Source organism: Lycorma delicatula, chromosome 7, assembly GCF_047948215.1.
Source record: "Lycorma delicatula isolate Av1 chromosome 7, ASM4794821v1, whole genome shotgun sequence".
NCBI classification, from domain to species: Eukaryota; Metazoa; Arthropoda; class Insecta; order Hemiptera; family Fulgoridae; genus Lycorma; species Lycorma delicatula.
Genome location: NC_134461.1, coordinates 7222433 through 7244403, shown reverse-complemented (window position 1 = coordinate 7244403; position 21971 = coordinate 7222433). Strand labels below are relative to the sequence as shown.

The 21971-nt window shown below is 31.8% G+C and overlaps 1 protein-coding gene across 2 annotated transcripts in view; it reads left to right on the top strand.

The window, feature by feature from the left end:
• Positions 1-5871: 5871 nt before the first annotated feature.
• LOC142328012 (uncharacterized) overlaps positions 5872-21971 on the top strand; it is a 114213-nt gene continuing 98113 nt past the window's right edge. For both annotated transcript variants that reach the window (XM_075371449.1, XM_075371448.1), the window contains exon 1: positions 5872-6090. In XM_075371449.1, the coding sequence (XP_075227564.1) occupies positions 5977-6090 (114 nt within the window). In that variant the 5' untranslated portion in view covers positions 5872-5976. The remainder of the gene's footprint in view (positions 6091-21971) is intronic.

Sequence of the window (21971 nt, the reverse complement as noted above, 5' to 3'; positions counted from 1 at the left end):
ACGTTTAGGCGATTATAGCGTTAAGCAGACAAATATACTAGCGTATGATTATTTTAAAACTTTTATTGCAAAAAAGACGAACGGGATAGTTTATAAGTATACGGATATAAAATTCTTTTCCTTATAAATTCGCTGAGAGCGAAAGTATGTCGCTGTAATACACTCAGCCATAATACTCCGAAATATTTATTGTCAAAATAAGTATGTATTCCTTAGTTTTTAATCGTGTAAAGCGGTGTCTAGTTCTAAAATGTTCATACTTTTAATGACTGTAATACATATATTTACGTAGTATTTGGTTTTTAACGAACAAATTACAATGGAATTATTCACGCTATCGGAATAAATTTAATAAGTAAAACTTTGATCTGAAAGGCAGATTATAATACTTTTGTCTACCAAAACAAACAACATATCGTAAAGCCAATCACGCCCACGCCGATTTTATACAGTTACCTTAATTACACGGCCTGTATAAATAATAAGCAATTGTTAAACCGAATTCTTCACTCGCCTAAACAGAAAAAAGTGCATAAAATTATTCTATACAAGTGCTTCGTCAAACACAGTGCGCAGATTTAAATACAGTATTTTTAACAAAATTCAGCCGTTATATTTAAAGTTGAACGAGATTGATTTATTTATTGTCTTTAATCATTACTCCGAGAATATGAGGCTGTAAAATAATTTTCATTAACTGTTTATGTTCTTCTGCATCCTAATATACGTAGACAATTTGAAGGGGCATTTTTTTTTAACGTTATATTTTAATAATACAGTGCTTTTATACTCACGCATACCAAAAGGGATGCCGATCCTACCCTTTTAAGTTGTTACAGAGCTCTTCAAAAGGCAGATTTTTGCTGAGACTGTACTACATCAAAACGCACGGATCACACGACTCTTTTGTCTCTCCATATGTGTAGATCATTTCGCAACAGTGAAACGATCACGCCGTTTTTATAAGTCCAGCGTATATTTATCGTGAAACATTATTTAATCATCGACCTTATACCGAATGTCAGAACATTTCTGCGGCTAATTTTATCGACGGTGGAGTTTAAGAAACCGAAGACAGATTTGGCTTCTTCTGATTCAGTTTCTGCTGAAGCACTGAGGACTTTGGTCGAAATGTTCGACGGGCTCAATACGGAAGTCGAGGAATTTGTGAACCGTTCGAAGAATGTCAAGGAGAAGAATGCATCTTACGTCCGGCCTCGGCTACGTAAAATGCGTTATTTGCATCTGTTGAATGTAAAAAAGACGAATAAACTACAAGGCTGTATAGTCGGCTTTAAGGCCGGTACGGACGAACGGGTTCAGCCCGTTTCGCAGTCGCCAGTGTCGCCAGTCGATAAGTTGGTTTCAGAGGTTGTGAAACAACCTGTTCCGTTTGAAACAAAAATTTTGTTGCTAGATAGGCCTAATGGTGTTACCTCCGCTGAGTTTAAAGGTGAGGTATCGAACAAGCTTGAGGCGAGAAAAAACGGTTTGCGAATCGGTAGCTTGAAAGAGAATCCAAAAGGTGTTTGGATTTTGGCGAATGATAGTGAGACTGAACGTAAAATTGCAAGTAATGAGGGAATCAAAAGGTTAATCATTCGGTTAGAACCGTTCCTGTGAAGTCCCTGTTAAAACTCAGGTTTCATTTGCTTCTTTTTTTATTAAAAGGAGAAACTTTACATTTTGTTAAAGGAGGAACTTTACATTTTAAAATAAAAATTTTCACTTTTTTGTTATTCTTATTAAATGAATTTGTCTAATACAACAGAGCATTAGTCAGTCTTGTTCCTTCCTCCAAAGACTCAACCTGTGTTTATTACGAATGTATAATTAATACAATAATGTTATATATATATATATATATATATGAATAAAAAATTCAAAGATTATAATAAAAATAATTTATATTATATAATAAATAAAGACTTTTATTTATTTGAATGAACCCGCGAATAATATTTAGAATAATTAAACCTGACCAAGATGGCATATTATTTGACAGTCCCTCCGCACGCGTACGACAGTTTACGAAGTGCCGAGATATTTGGGTGAGAAGAACTTTATCGATGCTTTTCGATCTCAAAACACATCGTATTCTGAGAATGAGTTTGGAGACTTATTTGGTTTTTAAGGCTGGGAAACGTGATAACAGTAACGTACACTATGTTGTGGAATGCGATAAACGTTTGAGGGCTCTTTTCGTTGAAAAGGGTCGTGCCTTCATCGATTTCCAGTCGTGTAAAACCAAGGATTTTCTAAAAGTCAGCCGATGTTTTCGATATTCCGGTACAGGGCGCGTGGCCAGAAATTATAAAAGCTTTGCTCGTTTTGCGATCAGGCCGGACGTTGTATGAATTGTTCTGTCAAGAAAGCCGGAGGTGGATGCCACATGTATTAACTGTGCTCGGGTCGGGAAGCCGGTTCAATACAGTTGTCGATCGGACGAGTACACTGCTTATAAGCAGATAATCGATTTGTTACAGAAAAGTGCTGAAATTTAGTTACAGATAGTCGCATGGGCTAGGGGTGAGGTGCCGCTCGGGATCGTTCTTCCGTTTATGCCCGTAGGGTTGAACGGCCCGTAGTCTTGGTTTTTGTTTACGATTGTAATTTGGTGTTGCTTAATTTGAAGTTGTTTTTTATGCCGGGCATACGGTAATGTATTTACATATCGGTTATGTAGGACGAATGAGAGGCCATTCGGATGGCGATGACGTTGAAAAATACGACCGGGTCGGTATTAGTGTACCGATTCAAGGAAGCACCCGAAGAGGCCGGAGGCTTAATTTCCGAGGACGGCTGACAGAGGAACATTTGAGCACGGCAAGTCCTACAACACAGAGGTAGTGGGTTACCGGAATAGTTCAAGGCGGGTGTTTACTACGACATTTTTAAGAAGTACCGAATAAATCGAATATTTTCATTTAACGTATAGATTGTGTGAATCAGGAAATTTAGCCGATGTGACATCGATGTTACTTGGTGGACTGCAGGATATTGATCGTTTCCTTTTACGTTCTCTCCAGGAAAGCAGTCGGAAAACTTCTCGACAGACCTGACTTTCGGTCAGGATTGTTCATAAGACAACAAAAAAATCAAGTTAAACCCTTATTGAATTCGAGAAGTACGAGAACTTTGAGAATCCGAATCTAACGATTTTAGTGTTACAACGGTGGTTCAAACGTTTCATTTGAGGTGATTTACGTGTTTGGGCGATATTTTTTATTCAGATGAACCGTTGTTTCATTTTTTTTTGGGTTATTAACAGCCGATGAATAATGTACAGACTTATGAGTTTCCTTACAGTTATCGTGAAAGATCATTGCATTCTCAAAAAGTTAATACATGGAAGACGCCATTCTGTGACGAAGAGTGGTCGAACCAATGGTTTTTTTCAAAACATAATTGAATCGGTTTGCTTGGCATTTCTCCCGCCACCACCCAATTCGGTCGCCCTAAACCATAAGACCGAACGTCTGTGCCGTTACGTCAACTACTAAAAATATATATGACATCCATAATAAACATAATTGAAGACAATTATTTAGAAATTACTACAAATTTCGTACCTCGCTTGAAACCGAAGACCCGGTGGATAAATCAATATGGTTCTACATGTCGCAAAGCAGATTACAGTACGGAATTGTTACGTGAATTTTTTGATGGCTATATAATTTTCCGGGAATTGTAGCTGCCACAATTCCCAGATCTTTCACCACCAGATATTTATTTATAAAAATATACTGTTTTCATAGAACTATCCGCAGACTTAGCGAATAGTTCCGCAAAGTGTGCGGAAGTGTGGGTTAGTCTAAATAAAATATCGAAGACAGGATCTCTAACATTAATACAGAAACTTTGAAGGAAACCTTTTAAGAAAAAATGCCACTGAAAATAAAGAAACGGGTTGCCTTCTATCAACTCGATACACATTTTGAACATTTTTTGTAGCATGTAAGTTCTCTTGACAAAGATTAAAAGATGGAAAAGTTAAGTTAAAAAGTAATAAATTTCTCTCCGTTATAATAGGTTAGGTTATAATAGTCTTAGTTCATACTCGGTAATAATCTTGTTATATAATTTTTTTAATTAATATTATTATTATTATTATTATTACTTTTATATCAAGACTTAGGTTTCTTAACTTTTTTCATTTCTTTCGAACAATTTTTTTTATGGGCAGCGTTTTCTTACATCTGACTTTTTTTTTTAATTTGACCCCTTTAAAATAACACATTAAAACGTAACAAACGTTGTTTCTACATTATTTACATTTTTTTAAATCGGGACCAGAGTTTGTTATTCATTTATTAGGGAATAGAGAGTTATTAGATTAGTAGATAGTTGTTAGACTAGGGAATAAGAGGTGCTCTTTATTGATAAATTTTAATATGTTTATCTTTAATCTTGTTTCATTATAGGCAGTATCATATAAAATTATTTAAAAAGTTTTTTTTTCTACTTCAAATAGTTCAAATAATTAGTCGCAACTTATTTTACAAATATTGGTGTAAGATTTTACTTATACAAGGTAAACTGCTATTAGACCCGATTCTGAGTCTTAAGTTGTACGCGCAATTAACCTATGAGGACCGTTTTGATGTCTCAATGCGATAACGATTTCCAATCGCTAAGGGTGTTTATTGCGTCTTATTTTTCAGGTCGAGACATCATACTGTAATAGAGAAAATTACGATTCCAACGGAATACTTCGCTTTTTTGTGGACAGTCTCATTCAAAAGTTAATAAGCTATTTTCCCAAAATTATAAATTTGACTTTATTGTTATAAAATTACAGCACCGATTTCTACAAAGTAAATTTAATTCGGCAAACAAGTTACCCAGTGTCGGGGATCTGCTATGCATATGCGACTGTTTTTTTTTTCTAAATCACTAGTAGATCTAAATGATTAAAGCTAAAAAAAAATTTCAGAAAGTGTATATAAATTGTTTTAAATACTGCTACTTTCGTTAGATATATTTAATTTTTCCCATTTCAAAGTTCGTTTTGAAGTATGTTATTACAACGCGAAGATGAAATAAAAAGTCGAGTATATAAAGAGATTAGATATAACATTTCTCCACGTGTGTTGTGAATCGCATTCTTGGATTTCATTATTTCAGATGACTGAAATAGTTCTCTTTTCCTTATTTCTTCCACGTAAACAAAAAGCGTATTGTAACTATAAGACTATAATTTATACGTCTCAGTCACTGAATTTTTTTTCTGAAGCGAAGATTTGTATCACGCTCACCGAAATGCTGTAAAGCTCAAATTTACGTCTAACTTTTTTATTATAAAATGAACTGTAGTGTAGAAAATTTATAAATTGAAAGAAATAAGAAAAATTGTGGGGGGGAAGGAATTTTCGTAGCAGTTTAGTCAAGTATTGTTGTTTTGGGTATAGCAGTCAACTTTTGATTAATGAAAAAAAATCTTTAAAAAATCAATGTAAGAGCATAACTATACGATTGGGTACATAAATATATTTCTGGAATACATACGGACTATTTTTCCATATAATTCGAAGTATACGAGGGAGATTTTGGATTACCCATAGACATCTATTTTTTTCTTTCTGATTAACTTTAAGATTAAAAACTCTTTATTATATCAAATCATAAATATACGGTACAATCCATCTTTTATTAAAATTATCACGGTGACTTGCATTTTAACGAGCACAATATTCATTTAAAAATCTTTATAACTAAACAAATTACACACAAATATAGAATAGACGCGTTAACAATTTACAGAAAGGGAATCTTTATACGCGACAGGGAATAATTGTAGGTAAAAATAACGGAGACAGCATCACTGTTTCGCGTCAGTTTCACATGGTGTTTATCGGCGCGAGCTGTGGACGATCGTGTGCGGTCTTAAGACTACATAATATTTATAATTCAGTATTACATTTCAATAATTAAAATCAGCGATATATTAATGTAATACTAATTTAGTGTGTAGTGATGGATATTAAGAGCAAATCCAATTCTCCACCGTCTTCTTCATATTGCAACAGCAAAAGTGCACCGAGACTGTTATTAAATATTAAAAAAGAAGCGCCCGATGATGAAATTAAGGTAGATAATTATCAAGTCAGTATATATATAGATGTAAAGGTGTTTATGTGTGCGTGCGTGTAAGTGTGTGCATAATAAAACGCGTTAACTGAATTATTAAAAATAAATAACCTGATGAGGGAAAATCTAATTATTTTCATCCGTTCTTTTGACGGTATTTCCACAAGTTACCTTAACAACCGATAAAGTTATTTTACAATCGAAAAAAGAAACGCGTGAACAAAATAAAAAAAAAAATTAAACTCGTTATTAATTTAAAATCATACATAAATATTTTTTAACGGTATTATTCTTTCTTCAAACTGCTGATTTTCTTTTTTTTGTTAAGTTCTAATATTAGCCGCTGTTTAATGAAAGCTCGACTACGTCTCTATATATGTTTAACAATGCTCACCGTTTATTACTGAATTAAATTAACATCATTATTTTCGCTTTTGTTCTTATCTGTCTGTAAATTATTAAGCGATACGCTTTTCTTTCGATATGATTTTGTTTCCAAATTTAATTTGGACCGGTTTCAAATTAAAAACAGCAATGTGTAATCTTTTATTAAGTTACCCGTAAGCGGATAATATTACTTGAAATTAAAAAAAAATTTAATGAAACGTTTTGGTGCGGAAGATGACATTTGGTGGATATATACTCATATATATATATATATATATATATATATATATATATATATAAGAGAGAGGGAATTACAGTGGTTGGGTGGGGAGTAGCAGAAGATGTAAAAAAAATTCCCTTGTAGTACATAAGAAAACAAATAAGTTAACTAAAAAATAGTCGACTAAATATTAATAGTTAAACGAATAGCGTAATTCTTATGGTATAATTATTGTTATGGGGATACAGGTTCTATTCGTTTCTGGAACGTCTTTTCACACGATTAAATAATTTGGACATCGGGTTTAAAAAGACAACGACTTCGTGTGTGTAATCATTATTTTTAGATAACATTCATTTATTAAACATGTGGAATCGACTCGTAAAATATAAGCGGTTAGAATTTTCATATTTCTGTTTAAAAGTAGAAAAACAAAACAAAAGTTTTTATATATCTGTAATTTATAAATTAATAAATACAACGGTTACAAATCAGTTAATCGAACGAAATTAATTAATCGATAATCTCAGTAACGCCAAACCTTTCGACTTGCATTTATTTATATCAGGAGATGTATAATACGATCGATACGGTGTACAAAAAAAACACGATGTATCCGGCGTTTTTTTAGTTCGGTTGATTTAAATTTCAAAAAAAGATTTACCGATAATGAAAAATAATAAATTTCTAGAAACTTAAAAAACAAACGTTCGAGTGCAAAATCTTGTACTTTAATTTTTCTTAAGCTTATTTCATTTACCCCTGTTAGCGGGAACTTCTACGTTTGAACGCGTAATGAAAATTTGTTTAATACATGGAAACGTCAAAGGATTCGAACCCGAGACTTTCTAACTAAAAAACTGAAACCTGCCGTTTTTTCGATTAGGTCGGAATGTTATTCCATTATTTTTTTATACCGTAAATTTCCTGAGTAAATGCCCCCTCCCAAAAAAAAAAAAAAATATTTTTTTTGACTTATGGGAAATATGAAGATTTTAATTTAAGATGCAGTTTAGATTTCGATCGGAATTGTAATTCTTTTTGGAGCGGTTTAGCAGTTCTTGTAAGATATTCGGACGATAGATGTGCAAATAGAATTACGTGAAGCTTTTTATAATAACTTTGCCAAATAAAACTAAATCTATTTAATAACTAGTAAACCTGCGAACAGAGTAGTACAAAGCGTGAGTAAATTAGCACTTCGAAAGTAAAGGAATGAAATAATAATATTTAAAAAAATAAATAAATATTTTATTCGGGTCTTTAAAATTTAATACGTTTAAACGAAAATTTGTTGTCGTTTAAACATTTTGAAAAAAATATTGTTCGGTGCAGTTTTTGATTTGAAAGTGTATTTTATTTTTACCACTCTTATATTAAAAGATTTAATTTCTGAAGTAGACTCTTCTGTTCCTACTATCTGAAAAGTTTATCTTTTGACAGCAGCTTTAATTTGTGTAAATTTTCAATCGCTTTCAATTTGTGGTTTTGTTTAATTTTATAAATTGATTTTTCATTATACAAGAAATAAAACATTATTTCTGTAAAAAAAAAAAAAAAACATTAAATTTTAAGTAAATTTCTCGTGAATTAATTCAGATCACGATAAATTTAATTAAACAAAAACTTTATTTTAATTAAAACGTTGTACGACACAAAATATACTAAACGTTTTATCTATTAATTATAGCACCGCTATTATTAATAACTCACTCCCCATTTTTTTACTTTTGTTTATACTATCACACAATTTGCTATACACACAACGTATAATACAATATCGCAACCCTTATGAAATAGATCGGTATAAATAATGGAAACTTCTTTTGTTAATCTTATTTCAATTCTTTGACTCGCCGGTTTGGTGATCGCGTTCCGAACCTTATTTCTTACAAAAATGAATAATGAATGTTATTTTTAGGATTTATTTACGTTTTAATCGCGTCAAAAATTTCAGTCTAAAAAAGCCTTTTATGATTTCACTTTTTATCTCTGCGAGTTCGATGATGCAAATATCTAGGAATTCTGTACGTTTGGATTATACATTATGCATTCACACACAACCGGTAACTTTGGGAGAGGTGAACGTGTAATGGTAGAAACTAGATACGATGAGCCAAGTATATGGGAAATGATGATAGTAAATTATTATGAAAATCTAACAAAGCGTTGGGTGGGAGGAAGTTCCCCTTTATTTGGATACGTTTTAGTGCAAATTTCGTCAGGGAATTTTTTAAGACGATTAGCAGTAGCGTAAAACTACTAATAAAGGCGGTTACTTCTATACGGATTTGAATACTAGATCGTGGATACCGGTATTCTTTGGCGGTTGGGTTTCAATTAACCACACGTCTCAGAAATGGTCGAACTGAGACTGTACAAGACTGCACTTCGTTTACACTCATACATATCATTCTCTGAAGTAATACCTGAATGGAAATTTCCGGAGGCTAAATAGGAAAAAAAGAATAGCGTAAAACTAAATTTTTAAAATCTCCAGCTACTTACTCTACCTCGATCCGTAAAATCACCCGTAAAAAAAAATCAATCCAAAAAACTGAACATATGAGTCGAGTAACTCGTTTAAGATCTATTACTATGTTGATCTACGTACAATTTCGTGAAACGCATACGCTGTAAATTCTATTAGTAGTAATACAAAAAAATTTAAATTTCTCTCACTCCCTTTCTCTTCTCTAAAGAAAAAACCCTCCCTAGTATGCTTATATCAAATAAAATAACATAGATGCTGAGGGTTTTAAATTTTTCAACATTTTTAAATACTAACATACACAAAGAGTGCTAGGAACCCAAGGGAGGCTCAATCCCTTTTTGGGATATGATGAGAATAGGGTAATTTTTTACCTATAATTGTTTACAATCATCTTTAATATCCATTAAATTTATTTAAATTATTCATCATTAATTAAAGAAATTAGTAAAAAAAAGAGGAAATCATTTCTTCTTTTTTTAAAGTCCGCAGATTAATTAAACGTTTAAAAATCTTTAAGAAAAACGATTTGTTGATAAATGGATTTAATTTTACTCTCTTAAGTATAGTATAGTATTTCTACAGAAAGGCTGAGAAAGTTCTACAGAACGATCGCACGTCTACTTTATGACGGTTGAATTTGTTATGAAACATATAGATAAATCGATTAAAGATGGAAAGATTTGTTTTGTTACAAGTACTTATTTATCTTTAAAAAAGACTATATAAATAGATATTTTATTCCGGTCAGTACGTAATAATTGCATATGTCAGTGGTTCCCAAACTTTTCCGAGGCGCGACGCCCGTTTTTAATTAAAAGTTTTCCACGGTGCCCCACCCTAAGTAAAAGTACGAACCCGAGACCTTACAGATGAAAGGAATGAAATGGAATGCAAAGTTGGCGGGAGTTTATTTCTCCCTCCGTATCGCAGAACCTGGACAGAGTCCCTTGCTGCTGGATGATTCTAATCGGGCGTGTTTATTTTTTAAAAAGTTTATTTTCAATGAAAGGTCTAATTTCTCAAGTTTTCTTTTATTTAATGTTTAGTATTTTAAGGACGGATTTAATTGCAGATGAAAGGTATCATTCCACAACGAAGATCGGCAAAATTAAATTTTTTTAACACTAATCTTTTATTTTATCTAACCGTTTAAAAGTTAACCGAAGATGTTAAATAAAAAAATACATAAAAATTTATAATACAGATAAAAAATACGATAAATAATAAAATATAAAGGGAACTTCAATAATTAAGTAATTTCAGTTCTATAATTAATCCAGAATTTTTTTTTATAACTAAATCATACATAGAAATTTCTACAGTTGAATCAGATTTGATTATATTTTATATTACATTAGAAAATTCAGTTCTAAGCTGTAGGGTACTTCCTCCGTACTCTTATTTCATATAAAATTGGCCTCTGCTATAAAAGATATTATGAAAATGATTACTGCAATTTATTCTATTTCAAAGAAAAATCAGCGGATGAAAAAATAGAGATACTGTTGAATATATGCATGTCCATATGTAAGTTTCTATTTTATTTGTTTATCGTTTTTATCATATTTACCGTCATTGTCCTGAGGCAACCGCTTGCACCATGTCCATTTTCATTCTCCTAAATTCCCGAATAAACATTTCTGAATAAATCTTATAAATTTCGATTCCAGCCGAGAAAAGTCAGAATAATTGTTATAAATATTTCCAATTTCTAATTTTTGAGCGATTTGCTTTCTTGTTTTATTATTATTACACCCTTCTTTTTTTTATAAATCCATCTTGATCGATCGATTACAGAAAAATTGTTTTTCTTCGATTCAAAGGCGAATCATATAAATATTTCCAGGTAGCCTATTTTTCAAACCGGGCAAAAAAAATCATTAAATGAGTCTCATTAAAATGGATTCTGCCGTCCTTGCACAGCGTGTGAATAACTTCACTCGATTATGATGTGCATATTTGCGTCGATTGTTTTATTATACTTTAACGTAGTGGATCATGAATTGCGGATTTTTTAGCGATCTATCTGTGAATATTTCATGAAGAGGTATACATCTTCGATTAGCGCAGGTATTTTATTAATTTGGGTGACATTCTACACAAACACCGCAACACAACTAAGAATATACCGTAAAATACCAGCTTTTATTTGTTCGATACAAACAAACGATTGCCTTTTAAAATAAAAATCCAGTTTCATACTCGTTACTGCTGACGAGTTTGTCTTACTACATATTCAACAGTACGTTGTCGACTTGCCGCAGAGTAAAAGTTACTAATGTCATCGTATACGCTTTCTCGAGCTCGTTCTTTCTTTTAGATTTAAAACTTTTATTCTTTTGTTCTTTCTGCATCTTCTAACGATCCTTCAAGCACAGTTTTCAATAAAATTTTTCACGATTCACGATCTACATGATTCTGTTCTGATTAAAGCATCTACTTTTATTTGAACTCTCCGTTACGTTTTCGCTTTTAACGCTTTCAATCCGTTTAATTTTCTCCAAAATCCGCATTTTAATGCCTCCAGTCTTTGCTTTCCCCTTTTTCTTACCGAACGTATTTTTATAATCGTATGACGTACACTTCATGTAACAATTCCTCGATTCTAACTTCACCTTAAGAAATATTAACTATTTCTATCGATTAATCGATTCTTTATTCTGATCGTATGTCATTTTTACTTCCTTTTACGAAATAAAGGAGTATAGTGTTCGCGAAAAAATTCAGTTTTTTTTTTGTTTTCAGATTTCAACGGAAACATTCATTTTGAATAACTCTGAATCCATTTTTACTAGTTTCGGGTGACGTATGTAACTCTCATAACTCGTAAACGATTAGCCATAGGATAGTTGAACATCTAGTTGTGCACCTCCCCTTTTGATTGCGATCGACTGGACCAAAAATGTCCAAAAAAACCGAAAATCCAAAACATTTGGATTTTGGACTTTTTCTTAATTGCAGTAATAAACCCTAATTGAGAGCTTTTCAATGGTATATCATAAGTGGTACTTATTTTCGATGGTTCCAAAGTTATAGCCAAATAGAATTTCAATTAGTAAAATATTTGGTTCTTACAAGGGGTAGGCACATCGGTTCGAATCAGATTTCATTTCCTTTTCTTTTTTTCTAATTTACATATATTGATTTATTAATAATTAATTATTAACCTCTGATTGTAAAAAAAGCAATTTACAATAAATAATAACTAAATAATAACAATAAAAAAAAAAAATGAAAAAAATCAGAAGTTATTGATTAGAAGTTATAAATCAGAAGTTATGAAATAAAATTTTATGTACTTTTAAAAAATGTGTGTATGTAATTTAATAGGCGTACAAGGAAGTCATGTGGTGTCAACATCAGGTTTTTACTTTTGTCAACATCATACTTAAGTATGTTTATTGTTTTACTCGTTCAATTCTTCCTCCTTTAATGTAAAAATTCATCGGTTTATTGCCTCTTACCCTCATTATTTCTGTTTTCTTAATATTTATTTCCAAACCGTATTCTGTCACAATGGTTTCTAATTTTGAAACCGTATGTTGAAAAATCTGCAATCCGTTTCCTAAAAGTAAGCCATATCATCGACGAATTTCATATAATTAATTTTCCTTCCGTTTATGGTGATTCTTTCATTCGATTCTAGAGGATTTTTTATTATATCTATAAAATAAATAGATCTTTCTATCTGATCTGTAGATTATATACAAATACATTATATAGAAGACATCAGGAAGGCGTAGATATGCTGCCTATGTTTAAAGAAAATTAATTTCCGTAGAATTTTCCTGGATGAGTTGAGGAAAACCACTGTAAAACCTTGATTAAAACGAAATACAAAATACACGATGAATTATTATTGTTATTAATTAGCAATAACCAGACGCAATCGGAAAACAGATATCGTCAATAATATTGTGCCTAAGTTTCTTTTAGTTATTCACTGTCAGTCAAACTTCATTTTATTGACTGAGAGTAACATTGGTTAATAAAAATGAAATAAATGACGATTTGAAAAACAATATTTTTAATTTTTTTAAAGGTAAGCGGTCTCTGTGTGTGTGTGTGTGTGTGTATATATATATATATAAAAGTACATATGTACGGTAATCGGATGACAAAGCTAATTTACGTCTTGTCAATATACCGTATAGACATTACACAAAACTTAAACGTTCGTAAACAATTTTTCTCAGCTAAGAGTTTTACGGTATATTGACAGTTCCTTTGCCTCAGAAAGATGTGCTTCATTATGATCGAAGCAATAGCGGTGCAAAAAAGTATAAAACCAAGTTAACTTGCCGATACTTACTTACTGCCCATGATTTTTGTGTAAATTTTTATAAATTATTGTTAAATGCGGTATATTTTTATTCAACAGAACAACAGCATTATTCCATGAAATCATTTCTACGAAGTAAATTTGTATTTGTTGTCTGCAGATACACAAAAAAACAATAAGCTACATAAATTTGATTTATTAGGAACGATGAATGATTTTTTACCGTGCTCTAAAAAAAAAAAACAAAACGTACGTGTATTTTAAATAAATCAATATTTTTGAATTGGATACCGATTAATTTTTTTATCGGATCAAAGTAGAGATGATCGGTGTACGCAAAATACTCATTATATAACATGCGATAACGTTATTAAAATATTTAATCAAATTATTTTAGGAACGACACAAAACGAGTTGGTTTTAATGGAATTAAGTCAAATTTATTTTCATTTTAACAAAAGTGCTCGCTAACAAACCTTTTTTATTATTACGTGAAATAACAAAATAATAAAGGTACAGATCTCACATTTTTATGTATTAAATAGGCTAAAATAATATAAATCGTAAAAAACCCAGAGGAAATTTGAAAAATTATACTAATTAAGCAATTTTACCCGAATCAAAAACTAACTAAAGATAAAGCGACTTGAAATAGACGTTCAAACTACTTATTTCCAAATCGTTTAACATGCGTATCGGTTAAATATATGCGTCTAATACGTACCGATTCTTCTTTTTTTTTCACTTCACGGATTAGGTTTCTGGTGAAACCTGTTCTGACATCAAACCGTATTTCCATCTGAAGCGTGGTCGTCCTGGGTCTCTCCTTTCTTCGGATCAATATTTCCATATGCTCATCGGTATTCAACCGGTAATTAATTCTCTGTAAATGTTCTAACCGTCTGTCCCGATAACGAGTTCAACCTCAGTGATGCTTATAATCTGCAGTTCATTCCAAATAACTTGATTTATAAGCTTGTCCGTTCTCGAACATTCTTTAAATGTTTTCACGAACCACGTCTGCAGTTTCCATTCGTCGCTCCTGCTTTCTGTTTATAACTCGCTTCTCACTACCGCACAGCAGTACGGTTGCAGCCATTATCTCACGTAATTTCTACATCTTCGTATAACGTGTACGTAAAATAACTTTCATATTAACGCTTATGCATCGCGTATTACTTTGTAGTTATATATTATATTTAGTATCTTCCTGTATTTTACCTTAACATTGTTTAATGCGTTTTTATTTAAAATAATTAATACGGACCCCTTAACCTCTTCTGTACCTTATTTTATAATTTTTTATTCTGCGATGCTGCTTCTATGAAGGTCCTATCACAATTTTCCTCGTTCCATCCGGGTAAATAATAAGTAGATCCTTTCTTATACCTATGCGCTCCTGGATGCGATCTACATGATGTATCATTACGTATCGGTCAGAATGAAAGATTTATTTTAATACCAACGTTATGTAATTAATGTATCTATGCGGGCAGAAAAAATCTGTTTTGATCAAATCGGTAATGATGATGAAATTATTGCTGTTTATTTTATCGTATATCATAATTACACGGTAAATAAGTTACAACCGTTAACGAGAAACTAACCGAATTACTTTGACGCTACGTGTGACGGTCGGTTAATAAGAAATCATCCCCTTTCGCGTTACCAAACAGAAATAGTTTTAAAAGAAAATCTCTATAGCGGTGTAATTTTTCAAAGTTTTTCAGCATCAATATCGTTTTTAATAACATACACGGGTGCGAAGGCTTGATGGAATCGATCGAATAAACGGTACGTTGCCATCGATTGAAGCTTTTTGTTGCCATCTGTCAAAAAAATTAAATTTGAAACCGGGATACTGAAATCGTGACCGGCAATAATTTCTGCGAGATACGACCGGCCTATTTCGATATTCCGGGTCCGGGTAAATGAACTATTTAAAGATCATAATCGAGGGCAGTCCAGTCGGCGTCACCTGATCCTCTGATCGTACGAACGACCGCCTGGTTTCATCCAGCGGTAAAATAAAAAGAACTGCGTGATCCTAGAGTGGATTTCGAGAAAATAAAAAACGTTCCTTCAAAAAATAATTAAAAATAAATTTTTGAAATACCGTTTATCTTATACGGTAAACAGTTTTGAAACATTATATTCTTTGAACGACAATGATGTGAAAGAACCCGATTCGACATACGACTGCATTAGTATATAACGATGATTCAGACACTGACGGATAAGCTACTGAGAGCAACTACTAAAAAAATCTGATGTGGACAACACTTGATTTCCTTTACGCTTATTAAACTACATACGCATTTTTTTTTCTTTTAAATGAAAAGAACAGAAAACTTTATTTCATTAATAACTTCTGATATTTTTTTTATTGTTATTATTGAATTATTATTTATCGAAAAAATCTTTTCACGATCAGAGTTTAATAATTATTAATAAATCAACATATTTAAATTAAAAAAAGGAGATGAAATCTGATTCGAACCGTTTGCCTTCCCCTTGGAAAGATCCAAATATTTCATTAAATAAAATTTTATTCGGCTAAAACTCTGGAACCGATTAAAATAAGTATCGCTTATGATATATCGTTGAAAAGCTCTCGATGAATGCTTATTACTGCAGTTACGAAAAAGTCCAAAATTCAGATTTTTTGGTTCATAAGATGCAGTCAAAATATGAGGTGTACAACTAGATGTTACAACAGTCCTAAATTAAAAATTTCAACATTCTACGGCTAATCGTTTCATCTCATTTTTTTTCATCTGCGCTTTATACCGGCAGACATTTTTCCTGTACGGAAGCATTCCTCCCTTTGGCCACTTTAATTATTGTCGTCTAAGCCTTTTTATCTTGCCGTTAGTTCTTCCATTCTTTGAGGTTTTACTCTGAAAATTATGAAGTTTTACGGTGACATTTTGTTTACCCGTCGTAACATTTAATTCTTCAGTCGATCGCAGTTTATTGCTCTTGTTTCACCGGTAATTATGTTTAAACTTAATTTTAAGTACTCCCTGCTATAGCGGCATAGCTTTAAAGGGAAAATTTAACGTTCGGCGGCGAACGTTAAATTTTCCCTTTAACAAAAGTATAACGATAGCGGTGTTTACAAATGTTTTGTTTCTTGACTTTCTTAGTCCAAAAAATTTAATGTGGACCCCAATGTCTTCCTTGTACGCCTATTTAATTACATATATTTTTTTATTATATATATTTTAATTTTTTTTTGTTATTACTGAATTATTGTTTATCGCAAAACGTTTTTTTTTTACAATCACAGGTTAATAATTATTAATAAATCAATATTTTTAAATAAAAAAAAAGTTAAAAAAGGAAATGAAGTCGCATTCCAGCCGATGTGCCTTCCCCTAAGATACAAATATTTCATTAATTAAACATTTATTGGGCTATAACTTTGGAACCGATGAAAATAAGTACTACTTATGATATATCGTTGAAAAGCTCTCGATGAGGACTTGCAGTTAGGAAAAAGGCTTTTATGGACACTTTTGGTCCAGTCGATTGCGATCAAAATGGAAGGTGCATAACTAGATGCTACAACAGTCCTAAATCCAAAATTTCAACATCCTACGGCTATTCTTTTTTGAGTTATGCGGGATACGTACGTACGTACAGTCGTCACCCCGAAACTAGTCAAAACGGATTCAGGGATGGTCAAAATGGATATTTCCGTTGAAATCTGAAAACCGACATTTTTCGCTATTACAATACTTTCTTTACTTCGTATAAGAAAATAAAAATTAATTTTTAAATAAAAGTTTAGTAAATAAACGGTTAAAAAATGAATTAATCGTATATAGTTACTTTTTAACCGATAATTTTGTAAAACAAACGTGTTTATGTTTTAGTTGAATATTATTGAAATTAAATTGTATTTTCAATTTAATACAAAAATTTAATATTTTACACATTTTTAATGTTTACTTTTGCGAGAAAATTATTTTTATAATTTTTTTAAATATTAACTCGACGTTGTCTTACAAACGATGTAATACGGTTATCTGGTATCGGTAAAAATAAAATTTAGAAAAACTTTTGTAATAACATTATATTACTGTAATTCGTGTCAGTTGACACAAAACACTCTGCGTGTTATATAAAATTAGTTTTGTTATTTCTCATATATATAGCCTACATATAAACCTTGCCCGCAATATGTTCTAAAAGACGGTTTAAGATCAACACATCCCGTCCGTATTTAGGCCACGCACGATTCGTACGTAAACCGATTCGATATTATAAATCAAACGGAAGATTCAGCGTCATATATATTTAATTATATCCGTTTTATTATTGCACAATTTTTGCATCGTTTCAAAGATCTTTGCCCGCGTTCGCGCGCACGTTTGTGTGTGCGAATGCGAGTGCGCTCGTGTATTTCTTACTGAAAGACTTAACGCGTACTGTTACAGGCAACCTATATTAAATTACGCTGGGGAAACGTAACTGGAAGAGGGTCAAATATCACGGTAATACGATACCGTAACAACTTTTATACCTTACAGGAAAGTTTAGACGACCCGACTCTTATTACACGGTGTATTATATATATAGTATCGTCCTCATCCATTCATTTCATGCGACTCGACTAGTATTACACATAATAAATAGTCTATACGCGAATTAAATTAAAATTATTCGGCCTTTTTAAATTATTACCGTCAACAAAATGAAATACATCTATTTTTATTTTTAATTATAAAATATAAATAATAATAATAAAAAAAAATTCAATGAAATTGTAAACCGTACGGTAACAGTCTCGTTTATTAAACAACGAATAATCATAAGAATTGTATTATTTCTGTTAATGTGATTTGTATTTCGTGTAAATGAAATCGGGCCGGTAAGAGTTTTATAATATTTTTTTGTTTTTTTTGCTCATTATATGGAACGCTTAAACATTGTTTATTATCTATTATTGTATATCTATTGTCTATAACATATTTTTTTTTTTTTTTTGTCTTCAGTCATTTGACTGGTTTGATGCAGCTCTCCAAGATTCCCTATCTAGTGCTAGTCGTTTCATTTCAGTATACCCTCTACAACCTACATCCCCAACAATTTGTTTTACATATTCCAAACGTGGCCTGCCTACACAATTTTTTCCTTCTACCTGTCCTTCCAATATTAAAGCGACTATTCCAGGATGCCTTAGTATGTGGCCTATAAGTCTGTCTCTTCTTTTAACTATATTTTTCCAAATGCTTCTTTCTTCATCTATTTGCCGCAATACCTCTTCATTTGTCACTTTATCCACCCATCTGATTTTTAACATTCTCCTATAGCACCGCATTTCAAAAGCTTCTAATCTTTTCTTCTCAGATATTCCGATTGTCCAAGTTTCACTTCCATATAAAGCGACGCTCCATACACTTTCAAAAATCTTTTCCTGAGATTTAAATTAATTTTTGATGTAAACAAATTATATTTCTTACTGAAGGCTCGTTTCGCTTGTGCTATTCGGCATTTTATATCGCTCCTGCTTCGTGCATCTTTAGTAATTTTACTTCCCAAATAACAAAATTCTTCTACCTCCATAATCTTTTCTCCTCCTATTTTCACATTCAGCGGTCCATCTTTGTTATTTCTACTACATTTCATTACTTTTGTTTTGTTCTTGTTTATTTTCACGCGATAGTTCTTGCGTAGGACTTCATCTATGCCGTTCATTGTTCCTTCTAAATCCTTTTTACTCTCGACTAGAATTACCATATCATCAGCAAATCGTAGCATCTTTATCTTTTCACCTTGTACTGTTACTCCGAATTTAAATTGTTCTTTAACATCATTAACTGCTAGTTCCATGTAAACATTAAAAAGTAACGGAGATAGGGAACATCCTTGTCGGACTCCCTTTCTTATTAGGGCTTCTTTCTTATGTTCTTCAATTGTTATTGTTACTGTTTGGTTCCTGTACATGTTAGCAATTGTTCTTCTATCTCTGTATTTGAACCCTAATTTTTTTAAAGCGCTGAACATTATATTCCAATCTACGTTATCGAAAGCCTTTTCTAGGTCTATAAACGCCAAGTATGTTGCTTTGTTTTTCTTTAATCTTCCTTCTACTATTAATCTGAGGCCTAAAATTGCTTCCCTTGTCCCTATACTTTTTCTGAAACCAAATTGGTCTTCTCCTAACACTTCTTCCACTCTCCTCTCAATTCTTCTGTATAAAATTCTAGTTAAGATTTTTGATGCATGACTAGTTAAACTAATTGTTCTATATTCTTCACATTTATCTGCCCCTGCTTTCTTTGGTATCATAACTATAACACTTTTTTTGAAGTCTGATGGAAATTCCCCTTTTTCATAAATATTACACACCAGTTTGTATAATCTATCAATCGCTTCCTCACCTGCACTGCGCAGTAATTCTACAGGTATTCCGTCTATTCCAGGAGCCTTTCTGCCATTTAACATATAATAAATATTTAACGTATATTTATAACGTATATTTAACGTATATTGTTTTTAAACAAAATTCTAAATTAATAACAGATTTTGATAATAGAAATGTAGTATCTTACCTTTTTTGATATCAGTATCGTTTTGTTAAAAACAGTTTCATTTATATTACAGAAATTTTTGTTTTTTGAGCGGAAGAATTGACATCTGCGAGACTCTTATTGTACGGTTTACAATTTCATTGTATTTTTTTGGATATCGTTGCGTTTTGTTAGATTATTCTTTTATTTTTTTAACGAATTTCTGATTGTTGTCTTATGGATTTATTATTAAAATTTACTGCCTTTCTAGAGCAAACAAATATACATTTTTTTAAATTTCTCGGTCAATTTTTTCGTTGATAGACGAGATAATTGGTAAATTAAAAGGGTTGTTGAGTACTACTACCTAGCGGCGCGATTCATAAACTCACCTTTTTAAAGAAAAAGAAGTGACATATTCGAGTCCCGCAGTTCATCAAATGGAAGAAAAAACGTTGTATAACAAAATTCGAAGTAGTTTTTGAAAGATTACAAATCCAATTAAAATGAAATATAATATTTTCACGCTTATTTTTTTAATTTTTCCCCGTTTTCATTTCACTTTTATGTTAGGTCATGTTTAGAACTAACTGTAAACATAGTTGGTCGACTTCGCCGTGCCGTCCAGTTCTGCGGACACATACCGGTGAAGTTTTAACGAACTTCTGGATTATTCCTAAAACGACTCGATTTATAATTAAAACCGGATAATACGAATTAACGTATACTGATTTGCAATTAATAGGAATGTTAATCGAACTTATATTTTCAACGGAAAATTATATTTTAAAAACGATTAATTAGAACGTTTTGATCAAAAATGGATAATTATCGACGTTCGCGGGCACGCACACGTGTCATTGTACTTATCTACCCTTGTGCAAGTTAGTTTCACAAGTCCATTTCCATTCTCTTCTATTCCCAGTTAAAATTTTAAGAATTTGATAACTTCTATTTCATTTCGTTTGTCTATGATTCTTTATGTTTTCAGCATCTCTTCTTTGTACCTTCTACCGATCCTTCTGAAACTATTTTTATCATATTTTCATGATGCATTCCGAATCGACTTTCTTATTCTGAACCGTTTCGATTAAAACTTCTACTCTAATTCGCTCGGTTCATTATCTCTTTTTTCACGATTTGTTTTTTTCTGCATTTGAGGCAAAAGATATTTAAGAAGTAAAGGTAGTATACAAAAAATATAATGTGCACTAAATAATATAAATTATTTACAAATTATAAAATTTTATTGGTTCGCAGGCATTCACTATCATCACCGTTTCGTACCATTTATTTTTATGTTTGAGTTCGGGAAAACGTTTTTTCATATTCTCTCGTAGATCGTTTTAGGATGAAATAATTCGAATAATATTTATGAAGCGTGGCGGTAACACCTGCGTCTTTTGAAAGGTGAGATATCACTGCGTATATATATATATATATATATATATATTAGTTAGTTTATTAAAAGTTATTTCATCTTGAAAATTAGCGAAAATAAAGAAAAAACTTTATACGTTTTGAAACTATATTACAAAAAAGGAAAGGACGTGACTCAGACTGCTAAAAATGTTTGCAATGTTTGTGGACATAATGCGGTATCAGTACGTGTGACGCGAAGCTGGTTCAAACGGAAAATTTTTTTGTCGACGATACAACTCGCTCTGGTCGGCTAATTATCGAAAAAGTTTATGCAATCACGGAAAATGTTGAACACACTCATTAGCGATTGCCAAATCATTAACGAATTAATTAAACGTTGACTACAAACCGTTTGAAAAACGCAAAACCAATTTTTTTCTGGAACAAAAAAAAAATTGGTGTTCGGGTTGGTAAAAAGGGAAGAAATCGAATCGTTTTTGAAACGGCTCATTATTAGCGATGAAAAATGGATCGAGTACGACAATAATGTAAAAGATAGCGGTGGAAGCGAGATAAAGCTCTGAAAACGCCGATAAAGCAAGGAATGACGCAAAG